This window comes from Myxine glutinosa, chromosome 1 (genome assembly GCF_964187855.1).
Source record: "Myxine glutinosa chromosome 1, kmMyxGlut1.1, whole genome shotgun sequence".
Lineage (NCBI taxonomy): Eukaryota > Metazoa > Chordata > Myxini > Myxiniformes > Myxinidae > Myxine > Myxine glutinosa.
Genome location: NC_136261.1, coordinates 207,399,699 through 207,425,520, shown reverse-complemented (window position 1 = coordinate 207,425,520; position 25,822 = coordinate 207,399,699). Strand labels below are relative to the sequence as shown.

General features: G+C 44.6%; 1 protein-coding gene and 1 non-coding gene across 2 annotated transcripts in view; both read left to right on the top strand.

The window, feature by feature from the left end:
* The first annotated feature begins 11,302 nt into the window (after positions 1–11,302).
* TRNAN-GUU (transfer RNA asparagine (anticodon GUU)) lies at positions 11,303–11,376 on the top strand. The gene has a single exon. It is a non-coding gene; the product is annotated as a tRNA-Asn (tRNA).
* A 261-nt stretch (positions 11,377–11,637) lies between these two features.
* Positions 11,638–25,822, top strand: part of LOC137434524 (pre-mRNA-processing factor 40 homolog A) — a gene marked incomplete in the record, with an annotated part of 142,717 nt that continues 128,532 nt past the window's right edge. The window contains 3 exon segments of the mRNA XM_078772825.1: positions 11,638–11,677; positions 23,673–23,771; positions 23,916–24,056. Of these exon segments, the coding sequence (XP_078628951.1) occupies positions 11,675–11,677; positions 23,673–23,771; positions 23,916–24,056 (243 nt within the window).

Genomic DNA, 25,822 nt, shown 5'->3' with positions numbered 1-25,822 from the left:
GACAAAGAAATGACGACCAGCCCATCTCTAAACATCCCTTGTGACACAGCCCCTTATATAGTGTTTTCCACACTAAAGGTGTGGTCGGGTGAACTTGAAAGTACAGAGGTAGGGGGGTAGAATAGAGCAAGAGACCTTGAGGAGAAAATCATTAGTGGCTCCAGGAAGTCGGGGCCTAGGAGAAACTCAACTAATGAGAAGACCCCAGTCGGTTACCGAGACAACAACATTCCCCAAGGGGCGAGTTTCCCAGAAATTAACTGTAAATATGATGTCCACACCTGTGGAGGCACCCAGCAAACTGCATGACATCACAGTCCGACCTTGAGATAACTTACTGGTTCTAGGCCTGACTGAGACAGAAGGCTAACTGCAGTGTGTAGAATTAAAACCTCGTTCATTCTTAAGCCTGCACATTATGTGGCGTATACATGATACATGATGTAAGTTATTACCCTGCACTCGCGAAGCAAAAAGTAGGGTTAGGCACTCGGGTGCGTACGTGCATACATGTGGCGTATGTGTCTGCATTTTAAAAATTCATTTTCTCGGCAACCGTGGTCCGACACGAAACTTTACCATAGGAGTGTCTCTGCCTGTATAATTTTGTATTCATAATTATGACGGCATCGGTCACGTGGTATGGACGCCATCTTGGAAAAACTTTACACCTCTATATCTCCCAAACCACTCAATGGGGAAAAAATTGAAACATGGCTCATTGTCAAGTCCTCCCCACCGGGAATAACATATGTTGATGATTATCTCATCGGTGCCTTCATTATGACGTCATAATTCGACAAGTACAATGCTTGATCTGATCAGTATGAAAAATAAAATCACCTGCAACTGTTAGTCCGATGGACACTAAATTTTCAGAATATGAGCGGCTCCTCCTGTAGAATATTTTAATGATAATTATGATGTCATAGGTCACGTGTTACAGGCGCCATCTTCAAAAAATCGAAAAATGTTGCACCTTTATATCTCCAAAACCGCTCCATGAAAAAAATTGAAACATGGCTCATTGTCAAGTACTTCCCTTGGGGAATTAGATATGTCGATCATGATGTCATCGGTACCTTAATTATGACATCATAATTCGACAAGCACAACGCTTGATTAGAACAGTATAAATTTTTTCTCTGCAATTCTTGGTCCAATTGACACGAAATTTTCACCGTAGGAGCGCGTCCTCCTGAAGAATATTTTAATGATAACTAAAACGTCTTAGGTCACGTGGTACTGGCGCCATCTTGGAAAACCGAAAAAAGTTGCAACTCTATATCTCCAAAATCGCTCAATGGGAAAAAATTGAAACGTGGCTCATTGTAAAGAACGAACTCCATATGGGGAATAGGTGCTATTAACGATGACGTCATTGGTACGGTAATTATGACGTTATAATTCGACAGGCACAACGCTTAGTCCGATCAGCTTGAAATTTATTGACCATGATCTTTGCAACAATTATATTGGAGAATATAAATGTATGATGTCATCGCTCACGTGGTCTGGCAGCCATATTGGATCAAAGGAAAAAAAACGTTCAAAAACAGAAGAGTTGGCTCACAACAAGTTGACTGCGCAGGGTAAGTACCATGAATACCTTTGAATACCTATGAATATTCCATGAATAGTAAGTATTATATCTCTGTAATGGTGAGGGAGGAGAGCATCAGGCCTGGCCAGCCGGTTCGTGAAATACTTGGGCCAAGTTTCCCCTGACAACCCCGCAAGAATGTGGTAATAATTGTGGCCGTTTAAAAAAAACAATTATACATCTTTACAATGCACAATGTTTATTCAGAATGAAAGTAATTTTTGACGACAAATATGGCGAACAATTTGAACAAAATAGGGATAAAGTATAGTTCATACACATATTCTCCCAGAATGCTCATCGATATTTCGAAGTGTAAATGGGAATTCCGTATTGGACACGATCGCTTGATGGTGTCACGTGTCGTGACCGTGGCACCACACCTGAGTCATGACGCTTATGACGCCCACCCACTCACTCAACCACCCAACACCCACCCACCCAACACCCAAACAACCAACACCCAACCAACACCCACCCTCCCAAAATCCACCCTTCCCAACACCCACCCAAGACCCAACCAACACCCTCTCAACACCCAACCAACACCCACCCTCCCAACACCCAACCAACCAAAATCCACCCAACACCCAACCAACACCCACCATCCCAACACCCAACCAACCAAAATCCACCCAACACCTAACCAACACCCACCATCCCAACACCCACCCTATCAACACCCAACCAACACCCACCCTCTGAACACACAACCAATACCCACCCTCTCAACACCCAACCAACACCCATCCTCCCAACACTCAACCACCTCCACCCACTTCTACCCACTCCTCCCAACACCCAACCAACACCCACCCTCCCAACACCCAACCAACCAAAACCCACCAAACACCCAGCGAACACCCAACCAGCACCACCATCCCATCACCCAACCAACCCCCATCCGCCCAACACTCAGCCACCCCCACCCACTTCCATCCACCCCTCCCAACACCCAACCAACACTCACCCAAAACACACCCAGTACCCACCATCCCAACACCCAACCAACACCGACCCTCCCAACCAACCAACACCCACCCAACACCCAACTAACACTCAACTAACACCCAACCAACACCACCATCCCAACACCCACCCTCCCAACACTCAGCCACCCCCACCCACTTCCACGCATCCCTCCCAACACCCAACCAACACTCACCCAAAACACAACCAGCATCCACCATCCCAACACTCAACCAACACCCACCCTCCCAACACCCAACCAACCAACACCCTCCCAACACCCAACCAACACCACCGTCCCAACACCCACCCTCCCAACACTCAGCCAACCCGCCCACCCCTTCCAACACCCAACCAACACTCACCCAAAACACAACCAGCACCCACCCTCCCAACACCAAACCAACCAACACCCACCGTCCCAACACCCAACCAACCAAAACCCACCCAACACCCAGGGAACACCCAACCAGCATCACCATCCCAACTGTTACGTGCTCCTCCCCAAACCCCGGTCACGGTGTACCTCCGAGCCCCGAGAGGACTCACGGCAGAAAGATGTGTTATTCTGTGTGTCAAAGATCAATGGTGAAACCACACCAATTGTTACAAACAAACAAATATTATATTAAGGTCACACAAGAATAACAGTACAATAACAATATTAATCAATTGTACAACCAATATATCATTCCTATGATGGTACCATCACTTTTGTACAATATAACTCACTGTGCTCCAAGTGAGCGAAAATAACATTCCCAATGTCTCTATCCTGGCTTCAAGCCAAGGTCGATCCACGCTCCAGTGATCGTCAGAACGATGCTGTATCGAGACCAGAATCCCGCTCGGTTGACAGTCACACTGCCAAAGATGGGCAAAGGTACCCTCAAGAGGCGACTGGGAAATCACACCTTTGGGTATGGACGTTCAACGGCTCACAAACGGCGAACCGCAAATTAACCTTCGGGTATGGACGTTCAACGGCTCACAGACGGCGAACCGCAAATTCCCACTCAAAATCCACGTTACACACACACACCAGATGAACGTCTGGATGGTTGTGAAAATTGTTGAAGCGAGGTGAAGAACCTGGAGCGATGCGAAATCCGGCACGAGGCAAAATGGCCAACGGTCCGTTCTCGAGACGTAACGGCACGCCAATGATTCTCTTCGGAATCAACCGCAAAAACCTGTCACGCAGGTTTATCTGTCACAGCGATAACAACTCTGTCGCAGGAATCCCTTTCCCAGGAAACTCCAAAGTTCACTCGTGACCCCCGTTCGCTAGCGTTTGCTCAAAACCTCAACGCAGCTCGGCTTCTGCTCCACCTTACTCGCTCCGCCTCCTTCTCCTCTTCTTCCTCCTCTTCTTCCTCGTCGGGTTCCCGATCCGGTTTCCGGTTTCTTTGAAAACATTAATTTATTTTACCTTTTGAAAACAGATCTCCATTTCACTTAAACGATAACAATAATAGTACATGCAACCAAAAATGTTTGCAGTGGATGAGAACCACAACAATGGAAGTGACGAATCCGTAACACTTCCCTCCCTCAAGAAAGAAAGTTGGAACATAGTGAAAACTTTCTTTGCATGCAAAAACTCTTTTAACAAACAAAAGTAAAACTCACCCCCAAATGATCAATTCACGTGAGCAACAAATAATTAATATTCCCCAAAATAAAGCAACAAAACTTCCAAACAACCTACAGGAATTTCCAAAGTTAGTTCACTCTGGATAAAGCATCAGCAACGACATTGTCCCTGCCCTTTACATGCCCAATTTCCACGTTTAACTCCTGCAAAGCCAAACTCCATCTCATCAACCTCTGATTTTTATTTTTATTTTTTTGAATGAAGGTTAAGAGGTTGTGATCAGTAAAGACTTTTATAGGAAAGGTAGTATTTCCCAGATACACCTCATAATGCTGAAGCGCTAGCAGGAGAGCAAGGGTCTCTTTTTCCATGGTGGCATAATTTGCCTGGTGTTTGTTAAACTTTTTGGAATAGTAGCACACCGGGTGATCCACTCCATCCTCATCTTCCTGTAATAGAACTGCGCCAGCCCCCACATCACTTGCATCAATGGCCAACTTGAAAGGTGCTTGAAAATCCGGGGCTGCTAGGACAGGAGAGCTCATTAATATTGCTTTGACGTGGGCAAAGGCAGCCTGACATTTGTCATCCCAAACAAACTTGGTCTCTTTCCTCAGCAAATTCGTTAAAGGGGCTACCACATCAGAAAAATTCCTGCAGAACCGCCGGTACCAACCAGCCATACCCAAGAATCTCATAAGCTCCTTCTTCCCTTTTTGAACTTGGAAGCGATCAATGGCTTCTATCTTGGCTGTCACCAGTTGCACCTGACCCTGACCTACTACATGGCCTCGGAACACCACCTGTGCCTTTACAAACTCACTCTTAGATAAGTTGATGGTCAACCCTGCCTCGGTCAGTTTCTTGAAAAATGCATGAATTTGTTTAATATGATCTTCCATGGTCATAGTGTGGATGATGACATCATCCAGATAAGCCTCCACCTCCTCAAGGTCTGCAATGAGCTTATTAATCAGCCGTTGAAATGTAGCAGGCCCGTTTTTCAATCCAAAGGGAAGAACCTTGTACTGATACAACCCGTTTGGTGTGACTAAAGCCGAGATTTCCTTGGCTCTATCAGTAAGAGGAATCTGCCAATACCCTTTCAGCAAGTCAAATTTAGTGACAAATTTAGCTGGCCCTATTCTATCAATACAGTCATCAATCCTCGGGATGGGATATGAGTCGGTCTTGGTCACTGCATTAACCCGTTTTAAATCCGTACACCAGTGAAAACTGCCATCGGGTTTTGGAACCAACACACATGGTGAGCTCCATTCACTGCTGCTTGGTTCGATGATGTCATTCTCCAACATATACTGAACCTCCTTCCGAAGATACTCCATCTTCACAGGGTTCATCCGATAGGGGTGTTGCTTCACAGGAGTGGCTTCCCCCACCTCAATATCATGATATACCAAGTCAGTACGACCAGGTACATCTGTGAACAAATGTGCAAACTCAAAAATTAGGCTGGATAGTTGTCCTTGTTGTTCCCTCGTTAAATGACCTAATTTCTCATCTAAATGACTCAACACTCCCGTGTTCGTCAATCTGGGACAAGCCTGGTCATCAAAGTTATCAAACTCCACACCGGCCTCAACCTCTGGATTTTCTTGCACCCCGACTAAAGGTGAGACAGGTGAGACAGGAACCATTTTCTCCACAGGCATCCTCATAATATTTCTTCAGTCGGTTGACATGACACAGCTGCCGCTTTTTCCGTCGGTCGGGAGTTGTCACCACGTAATCTGTTTCATTAACCCTCCTTTCGATTGCATAGGGACCAAAATACCGAGCCGGTAGTGGCCGACCTGGAACAGGAAGCAACACTAACACTCGGTCCTCAGGACTGAAATTTCTTATCTGAGATTTCTTGTCATGTCTCACTTTCATTTTATCCTGTGTCACTTTCAAGTTTCATCTTGCAACTTCACAAGCCTTTGCCAATCTGTGCCTAACCATTGACACATTCTCCACCACTGTTGACTGTGACTCCTCCTGTAGCCACTGTTCTTTCACCAATTTCAATGGTCCTCGCACTGAGTGTCCAAACACAAGTTCAAAAGGACTGAATCCCAATGACTCCTGAACAGATTCCCTCGTAGCAAACAACAATAAGGGTATTCCTTCATCCCAATCCTTGTCACATTCAAAACACTACGTTCTGATCATATTCTCCAATGTCTGGTGAAACCTTTCCAAGGCCCCTTGGCTCTCGGGATGGTAAGTACTTGATCTTATTTGCTCCACTCCCAACAGGTGTACCACTTGCTGAAAAAGCGTTGACATGAAATTGGAACCCTGATCAGACTGGATGACCTTAGGTAGGCCAACCAAAGTGAAATATCTAATCGAGGGCTTCCCAATAACTGCCGCAGTAATTTTTCTAAGACTAAGAGGCACTGCTTCTGGGAATCTCGTGGAAGTGCACATGATGGTCAGAAAATACTGATGTCCAGGCTTAGTTTTAGGTAAAGGGCATACACAGTCAATAATGACTCGGCTGAATGGCTCTTCAAAAGCTGGAATTGGTTTTAAAGGTGCGGATGGGACTTTCTGATTAGGTTTTCCCACCAGCTGGCAAGAATGGCAAGATTTACAGAACTCCGCCACATCACGTCGCAATCCTGGCCAGAAAAAATGTACCAATATTCTGTCACACGTCTTGTTCACTCCAAGGTGCCCAGCCAAAGGTGTCTCGTGCGCCAAACTCAATATCTCCTTCCGGTACGGCGGTGGCACCACAATTTGGTAATGAACTTTCCACTCATCATTTGCTGGCACCTCTGGTGGTCTCCATTTTCTCATGAGTATTTCCCCTTTCATGAAGTAACCAACAGGTATCTTCATAGCCTCTTCCTCTGTAACGGCTTTATCAATCAAACTCCGGATCTCCGAATCTCCGTTTTGTTCTTCAACAAGTCTCTTTCGGACAAGCACCGTTTGTTCAACCTTGTTCCCAGATGTCTCCGACGGACACTCCATTTCCTCTTTTGTTCCAGATGCCACCTTTTCCTTTGGTTCCTTGATGTCACTCCCTTTCCTATTATCTCTTCCAGACTTTTCCTCCAATATCGCTAAGGAACCCAAATTCACATCACCTTCCTGCTCCTTCTCTTCAGAGCGCTTCCTACCCATAGCACGAGTCACTGCACAGGATGGAAAGATACCCGGAATCTCCTGCTCTAACTGTGCGGTGTTATTTTCCATACTGGGCTTTTCAACCAACATTGGATTACCAGAAACTCGACCACCGGCCAAATCATTCCCGATAATAAAAGAGATTCCCTCTACAGGAAGAGTGGCTTGTAAACCTACGGTGACCGGTCCTGACACCAAATCAGACTTCAAATGGATGACATGAAGAGGAGCTTTAATATAGCCACCAACCCCCTGTAAAAGAACACTAACACCAGTTGCCGTCTTCTCTGACAATGGCAAAATGCCTTCAAGCATCAAAGATTGATGTGCTCCTGTGTCCCTCAATACCGCAACAGGTCTCTGGTTAGTTAAGTCCCCATCCAGTGACACAAACCCCTCTGAAATAAAAGGTTTGTAACCCTCTTGAACAAGGTCGTTCTGTGATGCCGTAACTTTGGCATGGGAACCTTCACAAGGCACTGTCCTCCAAGGACGATTTCTTGCATTGGCCAATGCATTCGGAGTTGCACTAGCCTGACTCCGCTCCTGATTTTTCCTTTTCATGGCGTAACATTGGGACATCAAATGCCCAGGTTTCTTGCAAAAAGCTCAAGTAGGCCCAGAGGAAAAAGTCGTGGTCTGCCTCGGGCCTCTCGGAAGATAAGTCTGTCTTGGAACTGTAGTCTTCTGACCCCTAAAAGTCGAGGTATCAGATTTGTCCCCATAGTCCTCTCTAGGCCGCCTCCATGAAAATCTATTCTCCGAACCTGATTTACCATAACTCCCCTGGCTAACTCTAAGCGGGAAGTTAGGTTTGTGGAACCCCATCCTGTGTGTCAAGGCATAGTCATCTGCTACGGTTGCTGCCTCATACAACTCTGGTACTTTCTTCTCATCCAAATGTACTTTAATGTCCACGTGGACACACTGTTTGAATTCCTCCACCAATATCAATTGTCGCAAAAGGTTGAAGTCTTTCCCAATCTCCTTCGAGTCACACCACCTGTCAAACATGGTTTCCTTCATTCTGGCAAACTCCACATGGGTCTCACTCTCCTTCTTCCTGGCATTCCTGAATTTTTGCCGGTAAGCTTCAGGGACCAATTCATAGGCTTTGAGAATGGCTTTCTTCACTATCTCATAATCTGCACATTGGTCAATCGGTAAAGCCGAAAATATATCTTGAGCTTTACCCACCAGAACACTTTGCACTAACATAGTCCGGGACCCCACAGGCCATTTTAGCATTTGAGCCACCTACTCAAAATGTAAAAAAAACTTGGCTACTTCCTTTTCATTGAAGGGTGGAACCAGCCTCACATGCCTACCAACATCCCAAGAGTTCTCACTAGTTGTCGAACGAGCCGGCATGGATACTACTTCTCTCCGTTCTCCCAGTAATTCCAGCTCCTTGAGTTTAAGTTCCTTCGGATACTCCCTGTCACGTTCCTTTAACTCCCTTTCGGCTCTCCTTTCCTCTGCTCTTTCCTCTGCTCTTCTTTCTTCTTCAGCTCTCCTTTCCTCTGCTCTTCTCTCCTCGAGTTCCTTTTCAGCTCTCCTTTCCTCTGCTCTTCTTTCTTCTTCAGCTCTCCTTTCCTCGGCTCTTCTCTCCTCGAGTTCTCATACCCGTTCTGCTCTTTCCTTTTCCGCTTTCCATTCCAACCCTTTTAATCTTTCCTGGCTCTGCAGTTGCATCTCCATTTTCCGGAGCTCCACATTTCCTTTTTCCTCTGGTAACCAATCCAAGGCTACCTCTTCCCATGTTCCTTGTCCCACTAGAGACTCCACCACCAATGTCTGCATCTCTGCTTTCTTCATATTAACTCGGACCTCCAAGTTAAAATATTTGGCCAATATCATGAGTTCCGATCTTTTTAACGCCTGGAACTGTGCCTCATTAGGGGACGCTGCAAACTTTTCTGCGTCAAACACCATGGTGACTATCAGTTAGCACCTGTTAACCTTCACACAAAAAAAATCCAATTTTTTTGAAAAATTTGGGAATGTTAGAAAATTCCAAATTTGGGAATTTTGGGAATGTGAGGGAATTCTATCCCGGATGAGGCCCCCAATTTCTGTTACGTGCTCCTCCCCAAACCCGGGTCACGGTGTACCTCCGAGCCCCGAGAGGAGTCACAGCAGAAAGATGTGTTATTCTGTGTGTCAAAGATCAATGGTGAAACCACACCAATTGTTACCAACAAACAAATATTGTATTAAGGTCACACAAGAATAACAGTACAATAACAATATTAATCAATTGTGCAACCAATATATCATTCCTATGATGGTACCATCAGTTTCGTACAATATAACTCACTGTGCTCCAAGTGAGCGAAAATAACATTCCCAATGTCTCTATCCCGGCTTCAAGCCAAGGTCGATCTATGCTCCAGTGATCATCAGAAAGATGCTGTATCGAGACCAGAATCCCACTCGGTTGACAGTCACACTGCCAAAGATGGGCAAAGGTACCCTCAAGAGGCGACTGGGAAATCACACCTTTGGGTATGGACGTTCAACGGCTCACAAATGGCAAACCACAAATTCCCACTCAAAATCCACGTTACACACACACACCAGATTAACGTCTGGATGGTTGTGAAAATGGTTGAAGCGAGGTGAAGAACCTGGAGCGATGCGAAATCCGGCGCGAGGCAAAATGGCCAACGGTCCGTTCTCGAGACGTAACGGCACGCCAATGATTCTCTTCGGAATCAACCGCAAAAACCTGTCACGCAAGTTTATCTGTCACAGCGATAACAACTCTGTCGCAGGAATCCCTTTCCCAGGAAACTCCAAAGTTCACTCGTGACCCCCGTTCGCTAGCGTTTGCTCAAAACCTCAACGCAGCTCGACTTCTGCTCCACCTTACTCGCTCCGCCTCCTTCTCCTCTTCTTCCTCGTCCGGTTTCCGGTTTCTTTTAAAACATTAATTTATTTTACCTTTTGAAAACAGATCTCCATTTCACTTAAACGATAACAATAATAGTACATGCAACCAAAAATGTTTGCAGTGGATGAGAACCACAACAACGGAAGTGACGAATCCGTAACACAACACCCATCCTCCTAAAACTCAGCCACCCCCACCCACTTCCACCCACCCCTCCCAACACTCACCCAAAGCACAACCAGCACCCACCCTCCCAACAACCACCTAGCACCCAACCAACACCACGATCCCAACACCCAACCAACACTCACCATCCCAACACCCAACCAACACCCACCCTCTCAACACCCAACCAACACCCACCCTCTCAACACCCACCCTCTCAACACCCAACCAACACCCACCCTCTCAACACCTATCCTCTCAACACCCACCCTCTCAACACCCACCCTCTCAACACCCAACCAACACCCACCCTCCCAACACCCACCCTTCCAACACCCAACCAACACCCACCCTCTCAACACCCAACCAACACCCACCCTCCCAACACCCAACCAACACCACCGTCCAAACTACCAACCAACACCCACCCTCCCAACACTAAGCCACCCCCACTCACTTCCACCCACCCCTCCCAACACTCACCCAAAACAACCAGCACCCACCCTCCCAACACTCAGCCAACACCCACGTTCCCAATACCCAACCAACACCCACCCTCCCAACATTCACCTACCCCCACCTACTTTCACCCACCCCCACCCACTTCCACCCACCCCCTTCCACCCACCCCCACCCACTTCCACCCACCCCCACCCCCACATTGTTATGGTTCGAATTTTGTCTACGATCCTCTGTCCTGCTGCACATCACGGAACATTTGCTACTCTTACATTTCTATCTGGTAAAATAATTTTAAAATTAGCATTACCAAGGAGCATTTTCGTCTCTCTCTTTGCAGGGGAATGTGTTTTTATGATGAAGTCAAATGAAGCGCGTGTCATATACAATTGAAAATTTTTAAAATCCTTCCTCAATTAAAGACTAACTATTCACTAAAAGCAGCTATTTCATCAAGAACCGTCAAGTTGTCTCTGTGGCGCAATCGGTTAGCGCGTTCGGCTGTTAACCGAAAGGTTGGTGGTTCGAGCCCACCCAGGGACGTTCTTTACTTTTTCATTCAGATTACTTGATGGAATTGCGTTTTGAAACATTTATGAAAATATTTAAAATATATACAATATGATGCTTATTCGAAAATATAACTTATTAATTACTCTTTTGGATATTAAATTGTTCATTGTTAAAGTTCAGGCAGTGATACGGCTTGACTGGCTGTTGAATTTAACCAATCAAATGACTGGTTGTTAAAGCCAGCCAATCACTGGACTCGTAGCTGTGCTCAGCCAATCACAGAATCTGATGTTGGGAGGTCGCTGATGGTGAGGCACTTCACGCTGTAATGGTGAGTTCTCTTAAATGGGATATGTTGTTACTTTTCCTTTCTTATTAGTTGTGAAAGTTGGTTGTACGCGATATAAAAATTATAAACGAAACGAGTCTTGTTTTTTTTAACTGTGGATGTTTCCTATGTTTTTTCTGTTTATGAATATTTTCTTCAGTTGGAGAATTGTGAATCAATTTTTTACTCGTACAATGTACATTGAGTCGTTTATCACGAGTTTACTTGATAATCAGAACGTGTACAGATTGTGCTTTTTAATTGAATGTGTTTGAGATGTTTAACTGTAAAAGATTGCCGGAATCGCAAAATGGCGAAAAGCTATTAAAGGACGACCAACTAAAGATCTCTTCTGAGAAGAAAATAGTGGTTGAAGTGTCATGATTAGGCCACAGAGTGGTTTTAATCTGCGGAACGAGCACGAAATGTTTGCTGAGTTTTAATATCTCCTTTAAACAAGTTGGTTTGTAGAAATGGAAGGAGGGGGCTCCTGTGTTTGAATGGAAGGGGGGGGGGGGGGGGCGAGTGTTTGTGGAAAGAGAGGGAGGGGCGAGTGTTTGTGGAAAGGGAGGGAAGGGGCAAGTGTTTGTGGAAAGGGAGGGAGGGGCGAGTGTTTGTGGAAAGGGAGGGAGGGTTTGAGTGTTTGTAGAAAGGGAGGGAAGCGGGCCGAGTGTTGTGTAAAGGGAGGGAAGTGGGTCGAGTGTTGTGTAAAGGGAGGGAAGGGGGCCGAGTGTTGTGAAAAGGGAGGGAAGTGGGTCGAGTGTTGTGAAAATGGAGGGAAGGGGGCCGAGTGTAGTGAAAAGGGAGGGAAGGGGGCCGAGTGTTGTGAAAAGGGAGGGAAGGGGGCCGAGTGTTGTGAAAAGGGAGGGAAGTGGGTCGAGTGTTGTGAAAATGGAGGGAAGGGGGCCGAGTGTAGTGAAAAGGGAGGGAAGGGGGCCGAGTGTTGTGAAAAGGGAGGGAAGGGGGCCGAGTGTTGTGTAAAGGGAGGGAAGGGGGCTCGAGTGTAGTGAAAAGGGAGGGAAGGGGGCCGAGTGCAGTGAAAAGGGAGGGAAGGGGGCCGAGTGTTGTGTAAAGGGAGGGAAGGGGGCCGAGTGTTGTGTAAAGGGAGGGAAGGGGCCCGAGTGTAGTGAAAAAGGAGGGAAGGGGGCTGAGTGTTGTGTGAAGGGAGGGAAGGGGGCCCGAGTGTTGTGTGAAGGGAGGGAAGGGGGCCGAGTGTAGTGAAAAGGGAGGGAAGGGGGCCGAGTGCAGTGAAAAGGGAGGGAAGGGGGCCGAGTGTTGTGTGAAGGGAGGGAAGGGGGCCCGAGTGTTGTGTAAAGGGAGGGAAGGGGGCCCGAGTGTTGTGTAAAGGGAGGGAAGGGGGCCGAGTGTTGTGTAAAGGGAGGGAAGGGGGCCCGAGTGTAGTGAAAAGGGAGGGAAGGGGGCCGAGTGCAGTGAAAAGGGAGGGAAGGGGGCCGAGTGTTGTGTGAAGGGAGGGAAGGGGGCCCGAGTGTTGTGTAAAGGGAGGGAAGGGGGCCGAGTGCAGTGAAAAGGGAGGGAAGGGGGCCGAGTGCAGTGAAAAGGGAGGGAAGGGGGCCGAGTGTTGTGTAAAGGGAGGGAAGGGGGCCGAGTGTTGTGTAAAGGGAGGGAAGGGGGCCTGAGTGTAGTGAAAAGGGAGGGAAGGGGGCCCGAGTGTTGTGTAAAGGGAGGGAAGGGGGCCCGAGTGTTGTGTGAAGGGAGGGAAGGGGGCCCGAGTGTTGTGTAAAGGAAGGGAAGGGGGCCCGAGTGTAGTGAAAAGGGAGGGAAGGGGGCCTGAGTGTAGTAAAAAGGGAGGGAAGGGGGCCGAGTGCAGTGAAAAGGGAGGGAAGGGGGCAGAGTGCAGTGAAAAGGGAGGGAAGGGGGCCGAATGTTTGTGGAACTGAGCCTCACACATTTTCATTTCCCCATCAGACAATTGTGATCTTTTGCTGCATTATTCTTGTGGGTTAGTTGCACAGGAGCGGGATGGTGGAGTTCTGTGTGGAGATTGATCTCGTGATTGTAAACACATGGCTTAAACAGCCCAATCGTATATTGTGCATATGGACTTCACCTGATGGGCAAAGTATAAATTAGATTGACTACATTCTCATCAAAAGAAGATGGAGAAGTGATGTACAATCTGCCATTACTGTCGGGTGCAGACTGTGGGACAGATCGTGAACTACTTGTGGTTAAGCTACACGTCAATTTGAGAAAAGTGAAAAAAAAATCCAAAAACTCCAATCAGATATGACCTTGAGGTAAAAATAGATATAAAAAACATTTTGCAGAGCTGGATTTGGTTGACAGAATGCCAGACAAATTGTGGCAAGAGGTTGAAAAAGTTGTCAAAGAAGAGCCCAAAAACAGCATAACAAAAGTAAGCCGAACGAAGTCTAAATGGTTGGCAGAAGAAGCAATAAGTATTGTAGACAGAAGAAGGGAGATGAAAACCAAAGGGGACATTTTTTCAGATGAATACCGACTTCCAACGACAAGCCCCGGAATGACAAAGATAAATATTTCAGAGGCATGTATAGAGCATATATTGCAGATCACGACAGAGTGGGGGAAAACAAGATCTTTTTTGAAGATCAAGAGAGATAAGAAAAGTTTAGGTCGGAGATTGGGGTCCTTAAAGGTTCACAGACACAGAAATATTTTTTGATGTGATTATATTGATCTTAAAGCAATAAACAGAGAACTGAACATGGTTTTTCAAATTCTAATGATTTTTTCAGGTGTTACATTTAAAAAAGCAAACCTATCTGGGTACCGCACCGAAAAATAGCAATGGCGTCATCTGGGTGACGTAATCAAAGGCAAGGTTGTCTCAACACGCAACGGATAATGGCCGCACAACTCCCTTCAGACTTGCGAGAAAGTGAATTTGACAAAGATTTTTCTGATCAATAATCCCCCGATGGTCCAAATCATTATAAAAACTACTTGCAGGAAAAATTTTCCCATCATGACGTAGCGGGTCACATGGGTGATAAAATGGCAGTTTTTTGGGGGTGGAGGGGGCTGGGCCAATTGAGCATAAAAGGACACCCAAAAAACATTAATATCTTCCTTCCAAGATAATTATTCAAAAAAAGAACGATGGTTAAGTGAAGCAATGTCTGTTAATTAAACGTAACAACGAAACACCACAATAACAGAACAGGCTCCACAAACAAAAACCAAGCACCACCATGGAAGCAACGACTCAGGAGACTGAGGGAGATGCTCAGAAAGGAGACAGGACAGATACAGCAATTCGAAAGAGGAAATCAAAGGCCAAAACTAAAGAGGAAAATCCAGAAAATATAATACAAATATGAAATTGAAGATAAAGGCTTAGACTAGAGGTATAATGGTTGCTGAAAATAAACTAAAAATCGAAATGATAGCAAGGAAATTAAAAAACTACGGCGAGGATAACATGAGGAGAAAATACGGCCAGATGTTTGAAAACAACCCAAAAAGATTCTATCGTGAACTAGGGAAACAGAAGCAGAATGTGTCATCCTCTCCTGATAAAGATGAACTGGAAGGATACTGAAAAGGAATTTATGAAGATCGAAAATAACGCAATATGGAGGAATGCAAATTGAAACCTGGAGGAGAAAAAGCAACATCTTGAGGAAATGATCCCAGTAATAATTGATGCAGAAAAATAAGACAACAACTGACAAAGATTGTAAAATTTTAAAGCCCTAGCCCAGATGGGATCCCAAACTTCTGGTTAAAGAAATTTGATGCTCGCCACGTTCACTACGCTTGAGCATTCAATGAACTTATCCAAGGGGATCAGGAAATGGATGGATGGCTCACAGAAGGTAATGCCTTCCTCATCTCAAATTCTGAAGAGACCCAACTAACTCACAAATATTATCCAATAACCTGTCGATCAACAACATAGAAATTTTGAACAGAAATTCTCACAGAAATGATGTACCACCACCTAACACACCAAGGAGGCCTAGAGGCAGAACAGAAGGGATGCAAGAGAGGATGTCACGGTACAATAGACCACCTATTACTAAACAAGGCCATACTCAAATTGCAATCAAGAAGAACCAAATTGTCCACAGCATGGATACACTATAAAAAAACATTTTGACAGTGTCCCACATTCATGGATGATAAAGTGCATGCAAATGTACAAGATAAATCCCCAAATAATCAAACTGATTGGGAAAGCCATGGATCTATGGAATACCACACTAATCCTGCAGCACTCAGAAGGAAAGATTGAAATACCAAGAGTAAAGGTACAATGTGGCATATTCCAAGGAGACAGCCTTTCTCCTGTCCTGTTTTGCCTGGCCCTGGACCCACTAGTAACCTCATCAATGAGCAAGGACACGGATACACCCGAACATCCAATAAAAGAATGTCCAAAGAAACAGGAAAAGTGACGCATCTACGGTATATACTCTTTGCATCGAACGACGAAAAAATGGCAGAACTGAAATGAGTGAAACGGTTCTCTGATGACATCCAAATGGAATTTGGCCTAGATAGGTGTGCCAAGTGCATATTCGTGCAAGGGAGACCAACAAAAACGGACAACATAAAAACGACCTATATACAACAATACAGGAGCTAGACAACGAAGCATATTACAAATACCTTGGAGTAGAAGAGGGCCACCAAATTTGCCGTAAGAAATGCGTAAAACAATTACCAAAGAAACCTGCATAGAACGAGGCTGATCCTGAAAACCTTTCTCACCCCGAGAAACAAAATCAAAGCTATAAACCAACTCGCAGTCAGTACCAGTGTTCCAGCACAGCGGTGGAATAGTAAACTGGCCACAAGCGGATATCAAGAAACTAGATAACAAAACAAGCAAACTCCTCACTATCCATAAAATGTTCTACAAAAGTAAGTGCATCCCAAGAATGTACCTGCTGAGGAAAGAAGGAGGTGGTGGCCTGATGGAACTCAATCAAGTGCACAGAGCTATGACTGTAGGATTAGCAGAGTATGTGAAAAGCTCAACCGACTACCGAATCCAATTTGTGTACAAGCATGAACACAGCAAGCCAGAAAAGGTATCTCTCGCTCACCTTGCAAAAAACTTCTAAAAACAGGTGCGATTAGAAGATGTCACACACCAAACCGATACAGCAACGAATACAGCCCCAATGATTGCAAAAAAGAACAAAGAAAATACAAGATTAAATACCGGTAGATATATAGTGACAACTGGGAGAAAGACAAAAGAGCGGCGGGGGGGGGGGGGGGGGGGGGGTGGGGAGGGGGAAATAATAAAAATAAATAAATAATGAGTTGGACAGATTGGGGATAGACAAAGAATGATCACTGGAATAGCTAAGAAGATGTCAGCTCAACTGGGATGGAGGATGAATCATTAATAATTCCCAAGACCAAGGACACCACACCAATGGCTTTAAAAATATTGCAGAACTTGGTCAAGTACAAGTTACTGCAGTTAAGATTGCAGTTGAGTACTTAATCGGACAAGTGTAGGTTCTGCAAGGTAGAAACAGAAAGCACGAGTCACCTCCTATCAGGCTGTAAAAAAAAAAACTCATGTCAAAGCAGCTGTACACCCAAAGGCACAACAAGGTATCTAGAGTAAACCACTGGTACATCTGCAGACATTTCAATATCCCAGTTCCACAAAAGTCATCGGAACATGAACCAAAAGCCATTGTTGAAAACAAGGACATAATGCTCACGTATGACCTCATGATTCATCCAGCATGAACAAGCACCATCCAGCATGAACAAGAAACAAAACATTGCGACCGGACATAGTATTCGGAAACAAAAAGGAAAAGACAGCATTGCTGATTGAGATATCAGTACCCAGTGATTTTGGCTTAAATAATGCAGAAATCAAGAAAGTGACCAAATAGAAATACCTCAAGAAATAAAAAATAAAATTTCCTTTTTAAGGCCATTTTCTCTGCTAGAGTGGGAGTTAGCCTTGCGGGCCCCATGACAATCATCATGGTTCCGTTTTTGAGGCAATGTTTTTTATTTTATTTTATGGCCGAATGCCCTTCCTGACGCAAACCCTTTAGTCGCCTCTTACGACACGCAGGGATACGGTGTACCAATTCTAAACCTGTACCAATTCGAAACCGGGGCACACACCGGCACATTCATCCCAGCAAGCTGGTACTCAATTTGCCATCCTCGGAAGGATGACAGGATGAGTCAACCCCCCCTGGCGTTAATTCAACGATCGACCAGGATTCAAACTCAGGTTCCGAGGATCCCAAGCCAGCACCCTAACCGCTAAGCCAACACTAAATAGTAATACCTCAAGAATGAAGGGAAAAGATCCTGGAAGCTGAGGAGCGCCAAAATTGTACCAATAATAATTGGGACAACGGGAATGATAAAGAAATAACTTGGAGATCTTAAAAACCATCCATGGGAACATTACCCCAAACAAATTACAGTTGGAGGCTGTACGGGGCTCAATGACGATCCTGAAAAGTCCTTCGAACAAAACTCTGAGAGACCGAGACAACTTCACAACTTAGCCCATGATTCGCATTCCTTCACCGAAGTGAGGGTGGATACATCGAGTCCTGGGAGGACTCCATCCCACCTTCTAAAACCCAAATTATGGAGATTTCTAAAACCCCAACCAACGACACACACACACACACACACACACACACACACACACACACACACACACACACACACACACACACACACACACACACACACACACACACACACACACACACACACACACACACACACACACACACACACACACACACACACACACACACACACACACACACACACACACACACACACACACACACACACACACACACACACACACACACACACACACACACACACACACATATATATATAATGTACACATTACATTACCATACATACATACATGTGGCCCCCTTATAGTATAGATAGCAAAGCTTTCGATTGTGTTGATTATGCATTGATGTGGAATATGCTGAGAGAAATGGGGATGTGGGAACACCTGATAGGCTTAGAAGAAGCCTGGACACTATTCAAGAAACTAGATGGTATTCGTAGAATACTTACTCTGCGCAGTCAACTTGGAGTGAAACAACTCTTCTGTTTTTGAACGTTTCTTTTTTCTTTGATCCAATATGGCTGCCAGACCACGTGAGCGATGACATCATAAATTTATATTCTCTAAATAATTGTTGCATAGATCATGCTCAATAAATTTCAAACTGATCGGACTAAGCATTGTCCCTGTCAAATTATGACGTCATAGTTATGGCACCAATGACGTCATCGTTAACAACACCTATTCCCCATATGGAGTTATTTACAATGAGCCACGTTTCAATTTTTTCCATAGAGCGGTTTTGGAGATATTGAGGTGCAACGTTTTTCGGTTTTTCGGTTTAACCCTGGTGTTGGGCTAGCGGCTAGGGTGCCAGCTTAGGATCCTGGGTTCGAATCCCGGTCGATCGCTGAATTAACGCCAGGGGGGTTGACTCAGCCTGTCATCCTTCCGAGGTCGGCTAATTGAGTACCAGTTCACTGGTAATTCCCGGTTTGTCGTTAAAGGCGGCAAAAAGGGTTGGCGGCAGGAAGGGCATCCGGCCGTAAAACATTGCTTCAAAAAGGGGACCAAAAAAAACAACAACCACGGTTCCCGAAAAAGGCCAACCCCCGCTTTGCGGGGAAAAATGGCCTCTAAAGGTGGTTATTTTTTTTTTTTTTAACGTTTTTCGGTTTTTCCAATATGAGGCTGCATTTTAAAAAAATAATGATCGGATGGATAAGTGTTGCATTTGTTAAATTATGACATCATAATGAAGGCACCGATGACATCATCATTAACATATCTTATTCCCCATTGGGATTAGTTGAAAATGAGCCAGGTCTCAATTTTTTCCATGGAGTGGTTTCAGTGATAGAGGTGCGAAGTTGTTCCAAGATGGCGCCTGTACCATGTGACCTATGACGTCATAATAATCATGAAAACATTCTACAGGAGGAGGCCCATCCTGTGAGGAAAATTTAGTGTCAATCGTACCAAGAATTGCAGAGAAAAAAATTCATACTGATCAAATCAAGCGTTGTACTTGTCGAATTATGACGTCATAATTAAGGTTCCGATGACATCATCATTAACGTATCTTATTCCCCAAGCGGAGTACTTGACAATGAGCCATGTTTAAAAAAATTTCCATGGAGCGGTTTCGGAGATATAGAGGTGCAACTTTTTTCGATTTTTTTTCCAAGATGGTGCTTGCACCACGTGACATATGACGTCATCATTTAAAAAATTCCACGGGAGGAGCCGCTCATATTCTGAAAATTTCATGCCAATCAGACTAACAGTTGCAGAGGAATTTTTTTTTTCATACTGATCAAATCAAGCGTTGTACTTGTCAAATTATGACGTCAGAATTAAGGTTCCGATGACATCATCATTAACATATCTCATTCCCCAAGCGGAGTACTTGACAATGAGCCATGTTTAAAAAAATTTCCATGGAGCGGTTTCGGAGATATAGAGGTGCAACTTTTTTCGATTTTTTTTCCAAGATGGCGCCTGCACCACGTGACCTATGACGTCATCATTTTAAAAATTCCACAGGAGGAGCCGCTCATATTCTGAAAATTTCATGCCAATCAGACTAACAGTTGCAGAGGAATTTTTTTTTTCATACTGATCAGATCAAGCGTTGTACTTGTTGAATTATGACGTTAAAGCGCGGCGTTACGCGCGCTGCTTGTGAGCAAGGAGGAAGCGGACAAGCGGTAACATATAAACGTCTTTATTGTAAGAGCACACTGTAACACTGAACTGCTCCGGGCTGGTCGCCCGGTGTATATCATGAGGCCACGCCTACCCCTCGGGCGTGGCCACCGCCCACTTGGTGCGTGGAATGATGTCACCACGCCAGTGGGCTTTTGTGTCCGCCACAACGTCATAAATAAGGCACCGATATCATCATCATCATCATCATCAAATCTTATTCCCCATAGATGGGAATAGCAATACCAAAGAATGGATTCCACACAGGTGTGGCCCATGTGTTAATTAAGCAAATAACATCCCAACATGCTTAGGGTCATGTATAAAAATGCTGCACAGGCCTGGTTGCCTATAATTATGGCTAGCATGGCTGCAAGAGGAGCACCCCCTCTTGTCATCCAATGATGAAAGCTTGTACTTGACAATGAGCCATGTTTCCATTTTCTCCATTGAGTGGCTTGGGAGATATAGAGGTGTAACGTTTTTCCAAGATGGCGTCCGTACCACGTGATCTATGACGTCATAATTATGAATAAAAAATTTCTACAGGCGGAGGCGCTCCTATGGTAAAATATAGTGTCAATCGGACCAACGGTTGCCTAGAAAATGAATTTTAAAAATGCAGACACGGCACACGTATGCAACCGAATGCTTAACCCTGCTTTTGCGTCGCGAGCACAGGTTAACTACAGTAAGAACACAGTATGGAAAGACAGCATAGTTTGGAATTGGACATGGGGTCAGAGAGGGGTTTATTCTCCCCTGACATGTTTAATCTGCAAAGTGAGTGCATCATGAGGCAATCAAGCTTGGATGAGATGGAGGTTGTAGTCAGGTATCTGGATTTTGAGGAAGATGTATCAACATCCTAAGGTATGCTTACAATACCACTCTGTTAACAGAAAGTAACAAGGATTTGGGGAAACTGCTGCAGACAGTGAAGAAGGAAGGTAAAAAGCTGGTCTTTATTTAAACCTAAGAAAGACCAAATTCTTTTCAACTGACAAGATCTTCATCCGTATGCAGCACAAGGGGTGTGGGGTAGCATCATTGGCTGAGGACACGGCTGTGCCTCTGATCCGATGCCCTCTCTAGGTTAGGGCAGGAATTTGGAATTTGTTCAGGGTGCTGGTGATGACTCGCCTACTCTTAGCTAAGCACACCGTGGGGTCTTTAACGTACACCAACTAATGCCTGTCGACGGGATGCCCGCTTAATGTCCATCCGCGGGATGGCACACACATTGATGGATTGCCCTGCCAGTGAAGCACCAGATTGAGAGTTTATCGCTGGGTCAGGATTCAAGCCAAGGCTAGACAGCTTAGAGGTGAGATGCGTACCTCAAGGCCATCCTGAACTGAGAAGATCGACGTGTTTAGATTGCTTGACAATCATGTGGAAATAGTGGAAAGTTTCATCTTCCTGGGTTCTAAAATTGAAGTGAGTGGAAAATGCGGAAACATTCATGCACGGTGGTTAGCATTGTGGAGAACAGCAATGTCATGATTGACAAAGATCTGGAAAGACAAATATGTGACAATACACACCAAGAGGAGGCTGGTGAATGATCTGGTATTTCCAGTTACAATGTATGCAAGTCATGGACAGTTAAAAATAAAGGAATATTTATGTTTTTGAAATTTGTTGGAGACGAAAGTTTAAAACTCCATGGACTGCAAGAATACCAAACAAACTGGTGCTTGAAGAAATGATACCACCATGCACGTTAGAAGCACTGATGCTAAAACAGAAATGGTCATACTTTGGACACAACATGCGTGCAGGAAACAAACGTCTGGAGAAGTCAACCATGCTGAGAATGTGTGAAGGAAGAAGGGGAAGATGCAGACATTGTATGTGCTGGATGGATGGGGTAAAGGCTACAACAAAGCTGTCTTTTCTAGAGCTTTGAGACGTAGTGTAGGATAGGGTTATTTGTAGAAACCTGATTGTGAATGTTACCAGAAGTCAGCCATGAATTGACAACTAGATAAGTTGCACTCTTTTTATTTCATTTTATTGTCTTTATATCAATCTTATTTACCAGACTCTGTGGCATAATAGTTAGAGCGTACACTCTGAGTGTGGGGGTTCGGTAGTTTGAACCCCGGCTGAATCGTACCAAAGACTTAAAATGGTATGTGCTGCTCCCTTTCTTGACGCTTAGCATTTAAAAGGATAGAGCATGGACAGACAACGCTGTGAAGGCAAAGGCAAACCACCTAGCATAACCCTTATCAAGAACTTGCTTCGGTTGAATCAGTGCTCTGTAAAGAGTCTTGTACATCAAGTCAAATATGTATCTTGTTACTATGTGCTTATTACTTGTTGAAGTCCTAAAATTATATTCTTGTGGCCTGTGAATATTGTGCACTATATTTGGATGTTGAGTAATTGTTGCACAATATTTGTCAATACATCAAATTTGATGCTAAAAGTATGCAAGGAGTATTAATCGCAGGTTTACAGATAATGACATGAAGCAGATTTAAAGGACAACTATGGTCGGGAAGTCATGAGATCACTTACCAGTCGTTGCATTTCCACAAATTTAAAGTGACATTACAAGCAACAAAATAAAAAAAAATAGTTTGAGAACTTTTGCTCTTTCACAATATGAATTTATGTTGTGTTCTTGCAACTTTGTATGGATACAAGTCTGGAGACGACGATGGTTCACGAGCGAGTGGTATTCAATGACGAGGGACGGACTATAACCGAAACAGGCCCAGACAGGCCAGGCCCAGAAATGTCAAAACAAAGGTTACTGACCTTGAAATGAGATAGAAAATAATGTATAATCAGTTATGCGGTTAGTTAGCTACACAATACCGAAAATTCGGTGAAAAATGAAATGGGGGAAAAAAAAGAAAAAAAAAAAAAGAAATAAAAATAAAGATGAAAAATCCTGTCAGATTCCACCAAACCCCTCGGAGAAGATGTAGCTTGAAATCGATTACCCCCTAAAAAGGCATCTTTCTCGGGCGTGGCTGTGCCAACAATGGGCGCAATACGCCCACTCTAGGCAGGACACAACTAGATCATGATATCAACCTCCCACCCAAGCTTCATCAAGATCGGATGATATCATCGGGTAGTTATGCTGCGGACAGACCGACAGACACACAGACACACACACACACACACAGACAGACAGACGCACACACATGACGAATATAGTGGTCACTTGATAACTCGTGAACCAATAAGTACAGTTGATTGATAACTTGGAATGTTCTGTTGCAGGCGGGCCAAGAAGGCAGTGGTGCACCAGGCACTAATACGACTGTGGCTGTACAACGCCCACCATTCAGCAGCGCTCAGCATATGGTACCCCCTCCATTTGTAAGTTGTATCCATTCAAGAAAATCTGGTTCCGTGGTGCAGTGACTAACACTTATGACAGTTCAGCTGAAAGTTTGCTTGTCTTCTAATTTGTGACATGTTTATTCATTTATGCTGTTATCTTTGTACATTTTGTGTGTTTAGATGCCTCCACCAGGCATACCTCCATTCCCGCCCATGGCGATGCCACCCATGGGACAGAGACCACCAAACATGAGTCATATGCCTCCAGCAATGATGCCGCCAATGATGCCGCCAATGGGAGCCCCGCATCCCATGAGCCAGGTGAGCTGCAAGTTCTCATGTGGATCATAGCTGCTGTACTTGAACAAGCATTCTGAGTATTGCGCTGCAACACAATTCCCCTACCGAAGTTCAAAGTGCCATAACTTTGTCAAAAATGATCGAATATGCAAATTTATGCACGGTTGATGCTGGTTTTCAAACTTGATCTGAGGTATGCTGAGACACGTGTGTCACGCCTCGCCTCGTTGATAAGCCCGCAAGGTCGCTCCGTGGAGCGGCCTGCACGTATTGCACTGTGTGAATTATATAAATTATTACCAACTCACGGTCTGAGGTACTAGCGATTCAAGAGATATCTAATTTTTTTATATTTTCGTTTAATTAACGATATCTGCCAAACCACGTGCCCTATCGCAAATTGTTTTATTCGTTTGTTAATATACCTCAGCTATTGACAAATCTTAAATTAGAATTTTATTTGAGGTTAAAATGACCGCGACAGGTCGTGTCCAACGATGCTTTCAGTCTGTACATGTGATAAATAATTAAATCCGCACACTTGACGCCTCTTCTTCTTCACGCAATAACAACTTCTAGCTTCCAGAACGTACATCCAATCATCTTGAAATTTTGCACACTTGTTACTCTTCATGACTTCTACTATAGTATGAAGTTTCACGTCGATCAATAAAGCGATTCAAGAGATATCTATTTTTTTAAACATTTTCGTTTAATTAACGATATCTGCCAAACCACGTGAGCTAGCGCAAATTCCAAAAGGACATTTTAGTAGACTGACATGCGGAACAGATCTGTGAAGTTTCCCCTCGATTGGATCAAAAATGAGGGAGGGGCTCGGTTTTAAAGGTTCATGCTGAAAAACGTCATAACTCTGAAACCATGTGACGCATGACGTCATGCTCGTTGACTTTTTTTGTTCGTCATGGGTATGCGATTCTGCCTGCAAAGTTTGGCCTCGATCTGTTCAGCCGTTGCAGAGAAAAAGGGGTTTTTGTGTTTTCACGAAAAACAATATGGCGGCCGAACCACGTGACCTGTGCTGTCATAATCTATATATATATAAAACACTGTGTGTGTGTGTGTGTGTGTGTGTGTGTGTGTGTGTGTGTGTGTGTGTGTGTGTGTGTGTGTGTGTGTGTGTGTGTGTGTGTGTGTGTGTGTGTGTGTGTGTGTGTGTGTGTGTGTAATGTTACCGGTAGACTCCTAAACGGAGAGGCTCACGTACTTGATATTTGGCACAAACATGGCCATTGAGCCTGGGAAGAACATGGTCGACCTAAAAATTTATTTCATAATATTTTTACCTCAGCGCATTTCAGCGAGGAATATTATGACCGGAATGGCAGAGCAGCGCGCTGATTCGCTCAGAGTGATCACGTGATGTTCCTTGCCGCCATTAACTCAGTTGCGCGTTCGCACGTATTTCAGAGCGAAAAGCGATTCCGTTTTTTCACATTTCAGCGAGGAATATTGCCATTCACACCACATAGGTTTTTTTCCCTTTCATCTTTAGATCCATATTTTTTGCCATAATGTAGCACATTATGGCTCTCTCGAGCTCGAGTTAGCCAATCACCTGGGAGCATGAGGCCACGTTGGCCACGCCCACGACACGACGCAGAGTTGCAATCGATCGCTCAGAGCGATCACGTGATGTTCCTTGCCGCGCGATTGCGTTTTTTCACATTTCAGCGAGGAACATTGCCATTCACACCACATAGGTTTTTTTTTCTTTCATCTTTAGATCCATATTTTTTTTCAGCGAGGAATATTATACACGGAAT